The 16,317-nt window shown below is 53.9% G+C and overlaps 3 protein-coding genes across 12 annotated transcripts; 2 read left to right on the forward strand and 1 right to left on the reverse strand.

The window, feature by feature from the left end:
* The first annotated feature begins 1,348 nt into the window (after positions 1-1,348).
* TAF6L (TATA-box binding protein associated factor 6 like) lies at positions 1,349-12,612 on the forward strand. Of its 9 annotated transcripts, none has more exons than XM_082477915.1 (12): positions 1,349-1,488; positions 2,227-2,341; positions 3,884-4,043; positions 4,387-4,473; positions 5,141-5,291; positions 5,447-5,497; positions 6,063-6,157; positions 7,629-7,703; positions 7,842-8,062; positions 8,411-8,543; positions 11,552-11,680; positions 11,799-12,612. In XM_082477915.1, the coding sequence occupies exons 3-12, from the start codon at positions 3,897-3,899 to the stop codon at positions 12,567-12,569; spliced, it is 1,860 nt and encodes a 619-aa protein (XP_082334041.1). In that variant the 5' UTR covers positions 1,349-1,488; positions 2,227-2,341; positions 3,884-3,896; the 3' UTR covers positions 12,570-12,612. The 9 variants fall into 9 exon arrangements, with proteins under 9 accessions (XP_082334041.1, XP_082334037.1, XP_082334042.1 ...); XM_082477911.1 differs by having other exon boundaries at positions 1,350-1,488; positions 2,227-2,287; XM_082477912.1 differs by lacking the exon at positions 1,349-1,488 and adding an exon at positions 1,536-1,692 and having other exon boundaries at positions 2,227-2,287.
* On the forward strand, positions 12,601-14,892 carry TMEM179B (transmembrane protein 179B). Of its 2 annotated transcripts, XM_082477953.1 has the most exons (6): positions 12,601-12,829; positions 13,391-13,493; positions 13,664-13,851; positions 13,935-14,066; positions 14,235-14,313; positions 14,548-14,892. In XM_082477953.1, the coding sequence occupies exons 1-6, from the start codon at positions 12,699-12,701 to the stop codon at positions 14,707-14,709; spliced, it is 795 nt and encodes a 264-aa protein (XP_082334079.1). In that variant the 5' UTR covers positions 12,601-12,698; the 3' UTR covers positions 14,710-14,892. The 2 variants fall into 2 exon arrangements, with proteins under 2 accessions (XP_082334079.1, XP_082334078.1); XM_082477952.1 differs by lacking the exon at positions 13,391-13,493 and having other exon boundaries at positions 12,658-12,794.
* A 93-nt stretch (positions 14,893-14,985) lies between these two features.
* TMEM223 (transmembrane protein 223) lies at positions 14,986-16,191 on the reverse strand. Its single transcript, XM_082477955.1, has 2 exons — positions 15,848-16,191; positions 14,986-15,427 (listed from the first exon to the last, which is right to left on the reverse strand). The coding sequence occupies exons 1-2, from the start codon at positions 16,161-16,163 to the stop codon at positions 15,135-15,137; spliced, it is 609 nt and encodes a 202-aa protein (XP_082334081.1). The 5' UTR covers positions 16,164-16,191; the 3' UTR covers positions 14,986-15,134.
* Between the last annotated feature and the right edge of the window lie 126 nt (positions 16,192-16,317).

Raw genomic sequence — 16,317 nt, forward strand, 5'->3', positions numbered from 1 at the left:
TCATTACTGCTTTGACTCAAGCTGGAGGCACATCAGCCCCAGACAGCTTGCATACAGCTTTACGGCATCCTACAGGCCTGCAGGCCATCCTCTCTTCATTGTCTCACGCTGCCAAGGTTGCCAGTGGCTGTCCCTACCAATAACACCTTTGCAAGGAGGTCTGCCAGCAGCCAGGCGATCTGAGCTGATCTCAGACTCAGAACCTTAGAGGAGCCCCCCCTTCCCTTCATGCATAGGTGGGCAGACACTCCAGTGACCAAGCACAGTCCTGAAACTACTCCAAGTATCATTCTGAATATGACTGGAAGAGACTCAGCAGGGCCACAGTCCCCTTAGGTGGTGTTTCTATGGCAACCCCAGTCCCGTCCATCTGGCCTTCTCAGCTCTGGTCTCAGAGGATCTTCTTTTCTAGAAGCAGCAGCATCTAACCCTGAGAGGGAGAAGGGCAAGGATGTATACATTCATGCTCCCCTACAGAAAGCTCCTTTCTATAATAGACCATTGCAAATGGTCCCATCTTGGATGAACATAAAGGAATTAATTCACTGTCTGCCCCGTGATGTGTGAGTGAAAATTCAACTACCAACTGTCAATCTACATTTTATCTCATTTAATCTACAATAACCCTGTGAGGTGGGTATTATCACTCCACTTTGTAGATGGGGGAAATGCGCTTAGGTGATTTGCTCAAAAGCAGTATCTGGAGTTTGAACCCGTGTCGGTCTGACTCACTAAGCCCACTGCTTTTCAATTGAGAACTGTCCCAATTCGGGAAAGCGTGTGCGTGTTAAGACGGTCAGGGAAGTGTGCGAGGTAGGTGAGGGCTTATATTTGGCTTATTGGACAGAAATGGGGAGTATACGAGGTAGGGTGTCCGAATGGGTAGAGCCCTGGAGTCTAGAGCTTGCACGGGGTGTGTTTGGCCCAGTCAGAAGACTCTTTTACCGGCAGAGAATACCTACTGAGAGCCCCATCCAACCTTCCGGAAGGGGAAGTGGCAGGTGATGTGGGAGAGGTAAGCTGATCCCCACCAAGCGGGCAGCAAAACTAACGCAGACGCCAAAGTCTAAAGCATCAATGCATTCGTGTAAATGCAAGTGCTCTGAAACTCAGGAGTAGACAAGGGAATGCGTACACTTTCCTCGAGAACATGGTTATTAAAACGTACACCGAACCATACACACGCCGCAAAGCTCCCAAGAGCTGTTGCTTTAAGAAGCGCGAGTCTTCAGCATCACGTGACCTCTGGCGCCCTGAGCCTTTTACAGCGCCATCACAGTGGCCAATCGGGTAGCGGGTAGTCTTCTGGTGGGCGGGAACTCCTCAAGGCGCTCGTCGATTGGCTGTGTTTGTAGAGGGAGGAGCCTGAGCGCCGAGAGAGGGAATTAGTGCGAGCTGGGTGAGTGGGAGCCAGTGCCGCTGCCACCACCGTCACCGTCACCGTTACCGCCGTCTCGGTAACCGCCTTCGCCGTGCCGGAGCCCTCAGGTGAGCAGGCCCTCGAAGGCCCGTCCTGCTGTGGGCCGCGCGCTCACCGGCCTGGGAGCCAGCTCCGCTGGGGGCCCGCCCCCTTCGCTGACCACGTGACCCAAGTTCGGTAACCTCTGACCTCCTCCCCCGTACCCCACCACCTCTAGATCTAGGATGAAGCGAGGCTGGGTGGGAGGATGCGCATCACGGAGACCGGTAGAGGTCAGTTCCCACGCCTCGTTAACAGTATGGCTAGTGGCTGAGGATGTAGAGGAGAGGAGGTTGAAGAGCGGGAGACCTTGGTCGGAGCCCGGACTTTGTGGATTGTAATGTGGGCACGTAACAGGGAAAACCCCTCGGCGCCTTCCGTGTGGGCAGGACTTCGTGCTCCCATTTTACAGGTGGAGAAAGAAGCTTAACAATTATCCATTGGCGGGTTTCCAACGCCAAGTCTCCTGGCTGGGAATCCAGGCCTTGTTCCCCACACAGCCCGCCGCTCCTCATGATTAGAACGATAGTTGAGTTCTTGCTCCCTACCCAGGTAGTGCTCGCCAGATGATTTTGGGAAAGTCATTTAACATTTAACCTCTTTGAGCTTTGATTTCCTTGGCTGTGAAATAGACATAATACTTACATAATACCTACCTCATTGTTAATGTGGACAAAATGAGGCGTAAGCCATATAAAGCACTTAGCTCGATGCCTCAGGCGTAGCATGTGCTTAGAAAAATCGCTATTCTTTATTCGTTTTTTCAGCAAGTGTTTATTGAGGGCGTGTTATGTGCAGACGCAGTGCCTGACAGCTGGGGATGCAAAGGTGAGCAAAAAGGCATGATCCTTGCTGGCGTGGAGCTTACAATCTAGTGGGGAGGTAGGTGTTCATCGGGAAGTTACACAAGTATATAATTACAAACTGTTAACTGCTTTGGGAGGTAAAGTACTGGCCCATGGTGGGGGTCTGAGACGAGTTCCCTGAGCAAGTGACATTTGAGACAGATCTGAAGGAGCGACTAGGAGCTCACTGGACAAAGGGATTGGGGGTAGAGGAGGAGAGCGTTTCAAGTGCAGGAAACTATGTATGAACGTCCTGAAATAAGGTGTTTTTGAGGAAATGGAAAGAGGCCACGGGTATGCAGAACACCAGAGAGTGGAAAGAGGTGTTTGCAGATGTAGCCACACATGCGGGGCCTTGGAGCCATGGCACAGGTTAGTTTTTTATTCCAAAGGCAATGAGGAGCCATTGGGAGAAATGCTGCAGGGAGACCAGGTAGGGTGCCCACTGGATTTAGGGACCTGGAGGTCACTGGTGACCCACTGAGCCTTGTCAGGAGTGGTGGGGCAGTGCCTGGGTGGGTCACTGTGAAGCTGGGTGGGCGTCGCTGCCCATGGTGCTGATGCCTCACTTTGGTCCGTGAGGGCCAACCTTCTAATTGTGGGCTGTGCTGGTGGAGTAGTCACCAGCTGCTGTTTTCGTGCCTTCTTATTCTGCCATATCCTGTGAACGGAAGAGCAGGTTCCTGCGTTTAGGGCTCATAGCCAAACTGGGGAAGACCAGACACATGGGCGGAAAGCCCAGCTACTAAAAGCCTGACAGTCCCAGATGGCACATAGGGCAGGAAGACCTCAAAGGACAGACTGCTTCTGCCTTAGGAAAGAAAGAGGAGGGTGTGGGGTCTTGGAGTAAGGTGGGGGACAGACCAGCCCAAGCCCTGGCAGTGGGGCGCAAGGCAGGTTGGAAGACACGAGGCGGCCTTACTGGGGGGACGGGTCAGCTTGATCAGCTGTGGGGATTTGGGACCAAACACGGTATGCTGAGCCAGGGAGTTGGGACTTTCCTTTTATGAGTGGTGGAGAAGTATTGAAGAGTTTTGAGCAAGGGACTGTCAGGGTAAAAGTAGTCTTTTCATCAGTGTTTAGTCCGTAGCGGTTGTAGCAAGGAGCAGAAGGAAGAAGGCATGAAGTTTTTGTTTATTAGTAGTGATTGTAACATTTTCCATTTGTGTAGCATTCTAGACCCTGAGTTTCTCCTACCTCATTTCCTTTCATCCTCACCTCAACCCTGTGAGTTAGGGAGGGCAGGGATTATTGCCACTATTTTACCAGGGCTCAGGCTGATGAGGGTCTCAGCCAGGTTCACATCGGAGGTGGTAGAGCAGGGCTGGGACCCAGTTCTGTGCAACCCAAGGCCAGGCAGTTTCTCAGGTGGCACTGTTGTCTGCCCTCTCGTCCAGCTCAAGTCTGTTTCTTGCTCTGAGCCTCAGGTTTCCTCACCTGGACACTCAGAGCCATTGTGACTCCTTGCTCAGGGATTCCAGAGCAAGAGCAGCAAGACTGGTTTCGAGGGCCCTGAGTCAGGCTCCCAGGCTCTGTGGGAGCCTGGGCTGGCCTTTCACACTTCCCTCCCCGCTCCCAGCTCCATCGGGGCCATGTCGGAGCGAGAAGAGCGGCGGTTCGTGGAGATCCCTCGGGAGTCCGTCCGGCTCATGGCAGAGAGCACAGGCCTGGAGCTGAGCGATGAGGTGGCGGCCCTGCTCGCGGAGGACGTGTGCTACCGTCTCAGAGAGGCCACCCAGGTACACTCCCCCTCTCCTTGTCCCTCCCTTTGACTGCCCCCTCCCCCAGGGGTTTATTCAGCAAGTATATGTCAGGCACCTACTCCCTGCTCAGAGGGAATGCAGTGGAGGCGGTGCCCGCCCTCTCCAGAGCCCGCTTCCAGCCAGCTGGGCTTCCGGCGAACAAAGCGCTTGCTGGGCATCTCCTCGTGTGCTGCTTACCACACACCTGCTGAGCAGGCCAGGCAGGTTCATAGTCACATCCTGCACGTGAGAAACTGAGTCACAGGGAGGAGATGTGACGTTGGGAGTTGTTTGCCCCCGGTTCCCTGTCGCTTGACTGACTCTGTTCCTCCCCTCCCAGAATAGCTCTCAATTCATGAAACACACCAAACGGCGGAAGCTGACTGTCGAGGATTTTAACAGGGCCCTCAGATGGAGCAGTGTGGAGGTGAGTGGGATGCCGGCTGCGGAAGGCTCAGTTGGCACGAGCCCTCCTGCACGCCCAGCTCAGGGCTGGCAGTGCAGCGAGATGTGAAGACCCAGTGCACACACGAGGGAAGGTCACAGCCACCACAGCACATGTGCTGGGCCCAGCCCCCAAGGGCCAGGAGTTCAGAGAGGGAGAGGTGGCCACGGAGGCCAGGAGGTTAGGGAAGGTTTCTTGGAAGAGATGGAACTTGAGCTGAACCTGAAAGGGAGGCTGGGATTAGACTAAGTCACAAGGAAAAGAGGGCATTCTGGGTGAGGGAGGGGCCTGAGCACAAGTGTAGGGGTTAGAATGTCCTGCATAGCTGTTCCGGGGCGGTGGGTCCAGGGAGGAAGATCATGTTTAGAAGAGAAGAGGGTTTTCAAAGTTGGGCACGGGTGAGGTGGAGGACCAGCAGCCTGGGGGTGGGGTTCTGAGTCCCTGTGGAACCGTGAGGAGGGACCGCATTCTACTCCTTGACTCAGCGAATACCGGATGCTCCAGCCAAGTTCCCAGTGAAGGGCCTGGATCCCCGGGCATCCCCCCTCTTCTCAGGACCTCTGGACTTCCCGCAAACATAGGCTCCGTGCCCTGGTCGGTAGAGCACCTCTTCCCTCCCTGGATTCGGCCCAATCGTCTCTTCACTCAGGCTGTGTGTGGTTATGGGTCCCAGGAGGCGCTGCCCCTGCGCCCTGCCAGGGAGGGTGAGCTCTACTTCCCCGAGGACCGAGAGGTGAACCTGGTGGAGCTGGCCCTGGCCACCAACATCCCCAAAGGCTGCGCCGAGACAGCTGTGAGAGGTGACCGCCGGGGTCCTGCATGGGGTGGGCACAGGAGTTGGGTTGTCGGAGGAGTGGTGATGGGCTGGCTGGTGGATGGGGCGGAACTCAGAAGGGTGGGTGGTATCACAAGGGGCAGAACCCCAGGCTGACCCATCTCTCCGCTCTGGTTCTAGTTCATGTCTCCTACCTAGATGGCAAAGGGAACCTGGCCCCTCAAGGATCGGGTAAGGGGCAGTGCGGGGAATGGGCCCTCTGCCTGGACGTCCCTCCCTTAGGAGCTGAGGGTGGTGCCTCTGCACCTCTGAGTCTTCACCTGACAAGAATTTTCCGTGCCTGAGGGGTGCCTGCCCTGCGTGGGTGCTGCTCCCTGCCCCGAGGCCTCAGAGTTGGAGGTAGCGCCCCAGACTTAAGACCGATCGTGATGCCATGTTGGATGCTAGTACAGAAGTCTGGGCAGCTTGCTGGGGTCCCTGAGGTGTCACACTTCCAGGGTCTGCTGAATGGAGCTTCACAGAGCCTGAGGCTTATGACCTTGGAACTCAGGGACTAAGCAGGCGTCTGCCCAGCAGAGGGCAGGTGGGAGGCGGTGTACAGAGCTGGGCGTGGAGAGCTTGCAAGGTCAGGGCTGAGCGGGCTGCTCAGAGGGGCTGGCAACTCTGTGCTCCGGGCATCCTGTCGGAACGGGCTCCCTGTGGGGGTGTGGGAATGGCGGTGGTTGTTGGGGGGAGGCGGGGAGGCTGGCAGAGGGCAGGGCTCCACCCTGACCACCTTCTGCCCACCCTCTGGCAGTGCCCAGCGCTGTGTCCTCACTGACTGATGACCTTCTCAAGTACTACCAGCAGGTGACTCGGGCTGTGCTGGGGGATGACCCACAGCTGATGAAGGTGCGCACGTGGGCCTGAATGGGGCACAAAGTCCAACTTTCAGATCCTCATGGAATTCCTTCAGATGCCTCCTTCTGTCCTCTGAACGCCGAGTGACTGATGTGGGCAGAAGCTGCTCTTGGTGGCGGCGTGCTGCTCTGCGGCTGGCCCTCCGCCAGCGCTGACTCCTCTGCCTACTCTAGTAGGAACCCTTGTTCCTTAGGGAATGGGCAGCTCAGCAGGGCCCTGTGGGGGGCTCAGGTGGTCAGCCTCCCCACGCCTTAATCCAGAGCCCACCCTTTGGGGCATCTGTTGACCTGGAGCCACATGGGGCATCCACGTGGTAGCTTTCATTTGCCTGGACTTGAGAGGGAAAGGAGAAGAGGAAGTAGAGGGAGCCAGGTTAGGGTGCCTGGCCAGACCTCATGCCAGCCCTGCTGCCTTAGCCTCTTGGGCTGCACAGGGCCCGCTGGACAGTGCCCGTGCCAGGCCTCTTCTGTCCAGAGTCAGATGAGGACTAGTTTGGTGGTCTGCTTGACCATGTGGCCTCTCTCTGTTTGAGGGTTTTACATCTTCCATGTCTGGCTGCTGCTGTTACTTCCCTTGCAAAGTTAGGACTGTTGTTACTATACTTCCCTGCCTTAGAAACTTGGCTGCTGGTCCCCAGGCAACAGTGCAGTGGCTGGACGTGGGGCCTGGGAGCTGAGCTCCTTCCTCACTAGCTGCTGTCCGCTTTCACAGAACCTGAACTTAGGGTCTTTATCCAGAGGAGTTGGAAGGGCACAGGTAGTGGAGGTTCAGGGCTAAGATGGTTTTACTCATTTACCTACTCTCTTTTTTCTGCTTATCAGAGTAGTACCAGGGGACTTCCCTGGTGGTCCAGTGGTTGAGAATCCGCCTTCCAATGCAGGGGACATGGGTTTGATACCTGGTCAGGGAACTAAGGTCCCACATGCCACGGGGCAACTAAGCCTATGTACTGCAACTACTCAGCTCGCATGCCACAACTAGGGAGGAGCAGTTACGCCACAACTAAGACCCAACACAGCCAAAAAAAAAAAAAAAAAAAAGTAATACCAGCATATGTTTATAGTAGAAGTACTGTAATATAAAATCATACAAAGTAGAAAGTGAAATTCTGTAGAATCACTCACTCACCTTTTTTTTTGTATGTATAAACTATACATAGTTTACCATCAACCAGTGGTATTATACTAAACGTCTGGTTTTAGAATAACTGCTTTACTCAGTTAAAAATATGTTGGACATTTAGGTTGTATTCAGTTTATTATTACATTACAGACAGTGCTATCTGTATGTGGGTATGTGTGAGTGGGTTTCTTTTGTAGTGGGTTAAATTTGTAGAATTGCTGAGTCACAGAGTTTGAACGTTTAAAATTTTACTACATAGGTGCTAAATTGTTCTTTAAAAAAAAATGTCAGTTTATACTTGGGGCTGGTGGACCGTGCAGTGTGGCCCCTTCCATTTCAGGTTGCTCTCCAGGACTTGCAGACCAACTCGAAGATCGCAGCGCTCCTGCCGTACTTTGTTTATGTGGTCAGTGGGGTAAGTGACCAGACTGCAGGGGAGGATGTTTCGTGGGGAGGAGATGATGCAGCAGCCTGTGGGGCTCACGGCAGGTGCCACCAGAGCAGGCTCTTGTGCGCCCTTGTGTCCCCCTAAGCAGCCCTCTCCTCCCGACAGGTGAAATCTGTAAGCCACGACCTGGAGCAGCTACACCGGCTCTTGCAAGTGGCACGGAGCCTAGTTCGGAACCCACACCTCTGCCTGGGGCCCTATGTCCGCTCCCTGGTAGGCAGTGTCCTCTACTGTGTCCTGGAGCCACTGGCTGCCTCCATCAACCCGCTGAATGACCACTGGACTCTGCGGGATGGAGCTGCCCTCCTGCTCAGCCACATCTTCTGGTAGCTGCTGGGCCTAGTGCTGATCAAAGGGCAGGACTGCTGCAGAGCTGAGTGGGTTGGGGTAGATGGGGTGAAACTTCTGGCTTTGAGGCTCTCTGTTGAGAGGTTGGGAGCCTCTTCCCTTCGATCTTCCGAGCTGGTGTGCCGTGGCACCCGGGGATTCTACAAATGGGTGACGAACGTGCCAGGGGTTTGGTCCGTCAGCCCTCAGGTCCTGGGCCTCTCGGCCCAGACGCCTCTTTCTCTCACCCCAGTGTGCCATACAGGTGCTGTTTTCTCTGTGTGCTGGGACTTGAGTCCAGCTGGGCAGTGCTGTGCCTCATTCCCCTGACAATGTTGCTCCCGCAGGACTCATGGGGACCTTGTAAGTGGCCTCTATCAGCAGATCCTGCTCTCCCTGCAGAAGGTCTTGGCAGATCCTGTGAGGCCTCTCTGCTCTCACTACGGGGCTGTGGTGGGGCTGCATGCCCTTGGCTGGAAGGTGAGGTCCCTGGCTTTTCTCGCAGAGCTGTAAGAGCTCCCATTTGTAGTTAGAAAGTCTTTCTTGTCCAAGAACCTGTCATCTCTCTCCATTTTTTTAGGTCTTTCACTGTCTTTCAGGATCCTTTCATAATTTTCCCTGAAGAGAACCTACAAATACTTTATTCAGTTTATTCCTAGGTTCTTGCTATTTTTGATACTGTTGTAATTGTGTCTTCTTTTCATGGTATTAATTTCTTACTGGTGTATAGAAACACAATTGACTTGTGTATTGATTCAGCTACTTTATTAAACTATCATTTTTAACTGTGGATTATTCTGGGTTTTTAAGGTAGATCATATCATGAGCAAATAATGACAGCTTTGTCTTTTTTAAAACTTATGCCTTTATTTATTTTGAATTCTCTTTTTTTTTTTTGGGGGGCCACACCACGTGGCTTGTGGGATCTTAGTTCCCTGACCAGGGATCGAACCTGGGCCCTTGGCAGTGAAAGTGTGGAGTCCTAACCACTGGGCCACCAGGGAATTCCCAAACCTAATGCCTTTAATTTCTTTTTATTATTTTATTGTTAGGATCACTAATATCATTTTACATATGATGATAATGGGCATCCTTGTCTCATTTCCAATTTTAAAAAAAGTGTTAACAGTAACCTTTCCTATTTAGGCTGATGTTTACTTTGTGTGTTTATAGATAGATACCTTCTTCAGGTTAAGGAAATTATATTCTTAGTTTTATTATTACTTTATGTTAGCTTTTATCAAATGGTCTTTCGGTATCTTTTTTTTTTAAAGAAATTCACGTTCTTTTATTTATTTATTTATTTATTTATGGCTGTGTTGGGTCTTCGTTTCTGTGCGAGGGCTTTCTCTAGTTGCGGCAAGTGGGGACCACTCTTCATCGCGGTGCGCGGGCCTCTCACCATCGCGGCCTCTCTTGTTGCGCAGCACAGGCTCCAGACGCGCAGGCTCAGTAATTGTGGCTCACGGGCCCAGTTGCTCGGTGGCATGTGGGATCTTCCCAGACCAGGGCTCGAACCCATGTCCCCTGCATTGGCAGGCAGATTCTCAACCACTGCGCCACCAGGGAAGCCCTGGTCTTTCGGTATCTTTTGAATTGATCCTAAGGTTTTCCTGCTTTTATCTGTTAATGTGATTAATTGTATACGTAGTCTTTTTTTTTTTTTTTTTTTTTGGCTGCATCACACAGCTTGTGGGATCTTAGTTCCCCAACCAGGGAATGAACCCCGGCCCTGGCGGTGAAAGCGCTGAGTCCTAACCACTGGACTGCCAGGGAATTCCCTATATAGATTTTCTAATAGTAAACCATCTTTACATTTCTAGGATAAACTCAATTTAGTCATGGTATAGTCTTTAAAAAAATGCAAAACTTTTATTGGAATATAATACATTTTTTATATACTGTTGGCTTTACTAAAATTTTATTTTATTATTATTTTTTAAATTATTATTTATTTTTGTTTGCATTGGGTCTTTGTTGCTGTGCATGGGCTTTCTCTAGTTGCAGCGAGCGGGGGCTACTCTTCACTGTGGTGCGCGGGCTTCTCATTGTGGTGGCTTCTCTTGTTGTGGAGCACGGGCTCTAGGTGCGTGGGCTTCAGTAGTTGTGGCACATGGGCTCAGTAGTTGTGGCTCGTGGGCTCTAGAGCGCAGGCTCAGTAGTTGTGGCGCACGGGCTTAGTTGCTCCGTGGCATGTGGGATCTTCCTGGACCAGGGCTCAAACCCGTGTCCCCTGCACTGGCAGGCGGGTTCTTAACCAGGGAAGCCCTTTACTAAAATTTTAAATGATTTATCTCTATTTATGAGTGAAATCAATCATTAAGTTTCCTCACGTACTGTCTTTACATGGTTTTAGTATCAGGGTTATACTGGCTTTATGGGATGAGGTAGGGAGGGAATATTTATTTTTTATACTTTATATTTTTAAATTAAATTTTATTTTATTGAGACGCTCTTTTCCTTGAATGTCTGTAGACTGTAAATTCTGGCATGGTGTTTTGTGGTTATTTTTAACTACTATGGTTACAGAATTATTTGAGCTTTCATATTTCTTTTTTTTTTTTTTTAAAGATTTCTTTCTTTCTTTATTTTTGGCTGCGTTGGGTCTTAGTTGTGGCAGACGGGATCTTTCGTTGCAGCACGCGGGCTTCTCTCTAGCTGTGGTGTGCAGGCTCCAGGGCGTGTGGGCTCTGTAGTGGTGGCACGTGGGTTCCAGAGCGCGTGGGTTCTAGTTGAGGCGCGCGAGCTCAGTAGTTGTGGCACAGAGGCTTAGTTGCCCCGCAGCACGTGGGATCTTAGTTCCCTGACCAGGGATCAAACCCGCATCCCCTGCATTGTAAGGCGGATTCTGTACCACTGGACCACCAGGGAAGTCCCAAGCTTTCATCTTTCTTGAATCAGCATTAAGTTTTATTTTTCTAGGAACTTGTTAATTTTATCAACATTTTCAAATTCTCAGTCTGTGGCTAACCAAAGAACTTATCCATCTAAGCCTGTCACAGACGTCACCTACTCTGTGAAGTCTTAATTGCTTTCACCTAAATTAAACATAGGATTTAAAATTATATAATCAGAGTCCAGGTCTCTGATCAGTTGTTTGTTTTTGCACAAGTGGTTTGAACTGAGTTCCAGGTTACATCTACGCCAGGACATTACTTGGCTGTATAGGGTAGCAGTTGGCCACTAAATTTCTCTGTTACCAGGGGGCATTACTTATACCCTCTTAGCCTTTGGCACATATGTCAGTGATAGTGGGGTCACTTTGTATTTGTTTTGTATGTCTTTGTACCCGATCTTTGTTCCCAGTGCTTAATTAAGGCTTGGGCATCCAGGAGCTTCCAAACGTTCGCTGAATATGCCAAGCAGGGAATTTAGGATTGAGCCCTAAATTCAGTACCGGAGATAAAAGTAGATCTTTCAGGGGAAATGGTACCTGGGAGGCAATAAGCAAAAAAGAGGCACTCACTGCATTCTTCTCTCCCTTCCAGGCAGTAGAGCGAGTCCTGTACCCACACCTGTCCACTTACTGGACAAATTTGCAGGCTGTGCTAGATGATTATTCAGTATCCAATGCCCAGGTTAAAGCGGATGGGCACAAAGTCTATGGAGCCATTCTGGTGAGTGCCCGCCCCTTCCAGCCTCTCTTCCCTGCGTGAGCACAGCAGCTCAGCTGGCTTGCTCTGGGACACTTGACAGGCCCAGGGTCCTCGTATCCTAGTCCCTCTGCTCTTGCAGGTGGCCGTAGAACGACTGCTGAAGATGAAGGCCCAGGCAGCAGAGCCCAACAAGGGTGGGCCAGGCAGCAGGGGTTGCCGGCGCTCAGACGACCTGCCCTGGGACAGCCTTCTCCTGCAGGAGTCTCCCTCCGGGGGCAGCGCAGAGCCAGGCTTTGGGTCTGGTCTCCCGCTGCCGCCAGGAGGCGCGGGGCCGGAGGCCCCTTCCGCTTCGGTGACCCTGGCGGACATCTACCGGGAGCTCTACGCCTTCTTCGGTGACAGCTTGGCTACCCGCTTTGGCACGGGTCAGCCCGCGCCCACGGCCCCGCGACCGCCTGGGGACAAGAAGGAGCCGGCGGCCGCCCCGGACTCGGTGCGGAAGATGCCGCAGCTGACCGCCAACGCCATGGTCAGCCCGCAGGGCGACGAGAGCCCCCGGGGCGGAGGCCCCCCGTCGGCCTCTGCGCCCGCCGCGTCTGAGAGCAGGCCGCTGCCGCGCGTGCACCGGGCGCGGGGGGCGCCCCGGCAGCAGGGCCCGGGCGCCGGCACCCGCGACGTCTTCCAGAAAAGCCGTTTCGCCCCGCGCGGGGCCCCTCACTTCCGTTTCATCATCGCCGGGCGGCAAGCAGGGAGGCGATGCCGCGGGCGCCTCTTCCAGACTGCCTTCCCCGCGCCGTACGGGCCTAGCCCGGCCTCTCGTTACGTGCAGAAGCTGCCCATGATCGGCCGCACCGGCCGCCCGGCCCGCCGCTGGGCGCTCTCGGACTACTCGCTGTACCTGCCGCTTTGAGGCGGCGCTGGCCTCTGTAAATAAATCCCGCGCCCGGAAGTGACGTCTCCGCGCTCGTGGGTCGCGCCGGATGAGGCGGGGCTTGGGCGGTTGGCTCCCACGGCGGCGCTTCCTGGTGGCGAGGGAGCCATGGCTCTGCCTTGGCTGCAGCGCGTCGAGCTCGTGTTCTTCGCTACCGCCTTCTTATGCGGAGCCGTGGCGGCCGCGGCGCTGACCCGGACCCAGGTGCGGCTGCGGGACGGGGCCGGCCGTCGGGCCGGGTAAGCGGGGGCGGGCAGGCCGATCCTGCCACGGAGAGTCCGCTGCTGTCCGGGCCGGCGGGGTTCTGGCGCGCTGCTCCTCTCAGCTGGTGGGCCGGGTGAGGCTGGTCGTCGGCGGCGTTGCATCGGCGGTAAACGCGCTCTGTCGATCCGTCCGCCCAGGTCATACTCTGGGCAAAGGAACGAGTCCTCAGGAGAGTCTTAACAGCATCAAATATAGCCCGGCCTGGTGACTCCCTCTGCATAACCTCACCCTGGCTGTGAAACAAGTTGGCCCAGGCCCCCCTAAATCAGACACTACTGTGCTAAGCTACTCCAAGAAATAAAGCTTAGTGTAGTGGAGATGATCAGACTACCAAATGGTTGCAACAGAATGTGTTAAATGGCAAAACAGTGATGTAGCAGAAGCCAAAAGTTTAGGCTGAGTGTTTATCGCAGCCAGGCAATCATGTTAATAAACAGGCTCGTTTAATCCCTGTAAGTAGGCGCTATTACGCCTGTTTTACAGATCAGAAAACATCGGAGATAGCTGAAGGTCACACAGTTCTGGTTCTACTCTAGGATTTCTGCACGAGGGGAGACCAGAACTTGTGAGGCACCTCTGAAGCTCTTTGTATTTTATAACTACCGCCTATTTCCTGATCCTTCTGGCCACTCACTGCAGGTTTGATTTCCCCAGCAGACTCATTAATCTACTGGCCCAGAAACAGGAACTGACAATGCGCAAGTAACTCCCTAGGGCGGCCCTGGTCTAGATTATCCCCAACGCCTGCCATGAGCCTGCACCCAGAGTCACTAGCCTGAAATCTAGGACTCAGCAGCTTCTTTCCACAGGGCTCCTTCAGTGGCAGCTGTCCCCTGTATGGTGTGGCTGCCCTGAATGGCTCCTCCCTGGCCTTGTCCCGACCCTCGGCCCCATCTCTCTGCTACTTTGTGGCTGGGGCCTCTGGCCTGCTGGCCCTCTACTGTCTCCTGCTTCTGCTCTTCTGGGTCTACAGCAGCTGCATCGAGGATTGCCACAGGTGACTGCCCACTCTGAGGGCCAGGGGCTGACGTGGGAGGAGTCCCACCTCAACCACAAGGTTTATTCTCTCCCTCCTTATAGAGGCCCGATAGGGCTCCGCATTGCACTGGCCATCTCAGCTATAGCCATCTTCCTGGTCTTAGTGTCTGCCTGTATCCTTCGATTTGGCACCAGTTCCCTCTGCAAATCCATCATCTCCCTGAACATAACTAGGTAATGGGAGGGGGAGGGAAGCCTGGCTGGGGCTGACTACCTTCCCTCTGTAGAGGGGATCCTTTACACCCCGTTTTATATCCCCATCAGTTCTCAAAGGGGCACTGGAGCACAAGGGTATTTAGGGTATGTCTCCCCTTTCTCACAACTGTCTCTTTGACCTCACAGCTGCTCTGATGCCCAGAAAACTCCATGGATACCCCCTGGAACCACTCTGCAGTTTTACTCCAACCTACACAATGCTGAAGTGAGGTCCTGGGATATGAAAGACTGGGTGGAGACTGCGGGATACACAGATTCACGTAATGAATCCGTAGTTGTAAGAGTGTTCACCAGTGTACTCTGAGCTTGGCCCACCAGTGAGGGGCTGAGAGGAGCTGAAGGCTTGACGGCCTGACACTGAACAGCTACGAGTGGTATGTGGGTGGAACTGGATTCGAGATGGGCCCACTCCTCACACTCCTGTTCCTGTCTCCCACAGACCTCTTCTTGGGTGCATCTGGTTTTGTGGTGCGTGGTCTTGGTGCTCCAGGTCGTGCAGTGGAAGTCTGAAGCCACCCCATACCGGCCTCTGGAGAGGGGGGACCCTGTGTGGAGCTCTGAGACAGATGCTCTTGTTGGGTCACGCCTTTCCCATTCCTGAAGACTAACCAAAGAGTACTCCTGCCGCCAGACTCCGTGCCCAAGTGCCTGCAGTCCTATGGCCCCCACATGGCCCACACGGCTGGGAGCCTGAGTTTTCCCTCCAGGAGGGAAACATGATTAACAGACCCCCTCTTCCTACAGCTGTTTTTGTACCGAAGTATTATATTACTTTCTTTCTTCATCTCAGTACTGAGTTCTTGGTGTAAAGCACTGTAGGTAGGGTGGATGGGAGTAAGGAGTGAAGGCAAAACAGACACGGATCAAAACTCTGAGGTACTGACAGGTAGCTGCCCTTGGGATGACTGCTCCTTTATTTGCTGTTAATGAATTTTGCGCCTCTTGTGTGACCCTGGTTGTCACCCCATCCCTAAGGTTCAGTTTTGATTCCCCTCTGGGAGGGGTGAGTGACCTGAGGTGGTTTCTTCACAAGCTACGGTAGGCACCCACAGTGTTGTCAAAGAGTTTCGTGTTGGGGAAATGTCCAGCTTTGTCCAAGAGGAAGTAGAATCGTCGGCCTTTGACCTTCAGAGGCAACATGGCAGGGACTTCACCCCGGTGGGCCATGCAGGATACTTGGTTCAAGGGCACTGTAAAATGGGCACCCCAGCCAAAGGGGGCATGAGTGGTGAGGGTTACTTGCTTCCCTCCAGCCTGCAGCATCACTGAGCGCACAGAGCGGAGGGAAAAGAGAAGACCAGCACCAAGTACCAGAGTACCTGCAGGAAGAGCAAAGATTGGGGTTTTCCCTGGAGAGCTAAGAAGCAACCCTTACAGTGTGCCCCCGAATAAAAGAAAAAAAATTGTGATGACAGTAACATTTACTGAGCTCCTCTTATATCCCAATCATGTATTAGGCATTCCTCCCAACAGCCTTAATAGATGTTCATCCCCATTTTAAAACAGGGTCCAGAGCGTAAGTACTAACTCGCTCGAGGTCACAGAGTGAGAGGCAGACTTCAGCCTGAACCTGTATGAGGGCTTGGCGCTCGGGGACGTCCAACTCCAGTGTTACCACACACCTATGAGGGTGGCCTGCCCATCCTGGAGGGTCGGGAGCCCCTTAGTCTTCTTGCCCAAGCAGAGAGGATTGTGCCCGCCCTCCTCGACCCATGCCGGGAAGGCAGCCCACACCTTACCGATGGCGCCGCAGCCGACGGCAAGGCCGTAGCGCCAGAGCGCGGAGCGCAGGTCCAGGCGGCCGCGGCCTGGGGACTCGGCGTCTGGAGGCCGAGTGGGGGCCGGGGGTCGGGCCAAGGCGGCAATGGCTAAGGAAGCCCAGAAGACGCCCTGGCCAGCGCAGAACAGCCCGAGGACGGCGAAGAAGCGACCCCCTTCGTGCTCGAAGAGCAGCACGTCCCGTGGCGGGGCCGCGTCATGCAAGGCCCGGCGCGCAGGCAGGGACTGCAGCGTTGAGAACAGCCGCACAGCGTACCGCCGCCCGGGAGCCGCCATGGCCCTGAGCGGCGCCGCTTCCGGGGCGGGACTTCCTGCCGCTGGCCCCGCCCCGCCCCCTCGGAGTCCATCTGCCAGCCCCAGGCGAGGCGAGGCGAGGCGACCCGGCCTCGGCCCCGCCCGCGCTTGCGAAGGGCAAGGCTAAAATAACCCA

The sequence above is a fragment of the Balaenoptera physalus genome (genome assembly GCF_965194825.1).
Source record: "Balaenoptera physalus genome assembly, chromosome: 10".
NCBI classification, from domain to species: domain Eukaryota; kingdom Metazoa; phylum Chordata; class Mammalia; order Artiodactyla; family Balaenopteridae; genus Balaenoptera; species Balaenoptera physalus.

Coding starts and splice junctions, on each gene's coding strand:
- TAF6L (XM_082477910.1), top strand. CDS start 2,582: ATGGAAAGAGGCCACGGGTATGCAGAACACCAGAGAGTGGAAAGAGGT. Junction 5,498..6,062: donor CCTGGCCCCTCAAGGATCGG/GTAAGGGGCAGT, acceptor ACCCTCTGGCAG/TGCCCAGCGCTGTGTCCTCA. Junction 8,063..8,410: donor CTGCTCAGCCACATCTTCTG/GTAGCTGCTGGG, acceptor TTGCTCCCGCAG/GACTCATGGGGACCTTGTAA.
- TMEM179B (XM_082477953.1), top strand. CDS start 12,699: ATGGCTCTGCCTTGGCTGCAGCGCGTCGAGCTCGTGTTCTTCGCTACC. Junction 12,830..13,390: donor GGGGCCGGCCGTCGGGCCGG/GTAAGCGGGGGC, acceptor GTTCTACTCTAG/GATTTCTGCACGAGGGGAGA. Junction 13,494..13,663: donor CTTCTGGCCACTCACTGCAG/GTTTGATTTCCC, acceptor TTCTTTCCACAG/GGCTCCTTCAGTGGCAGCTG.
- TMEM223 (XM_082477955.1), bottom strand. CDS start 16,163: ATGGCGGCTCCCGGGCGGCGGTACGCTGTGCGGCTGTTCTCAACGCTG. Junction 15,428..15,847: donor CGTCGGCTGCGGCGCCATCG/GTAAGGTGTGGG, acceptor CTCTTCCTGCAG/GTACTCTGGTACTTGGTGCT.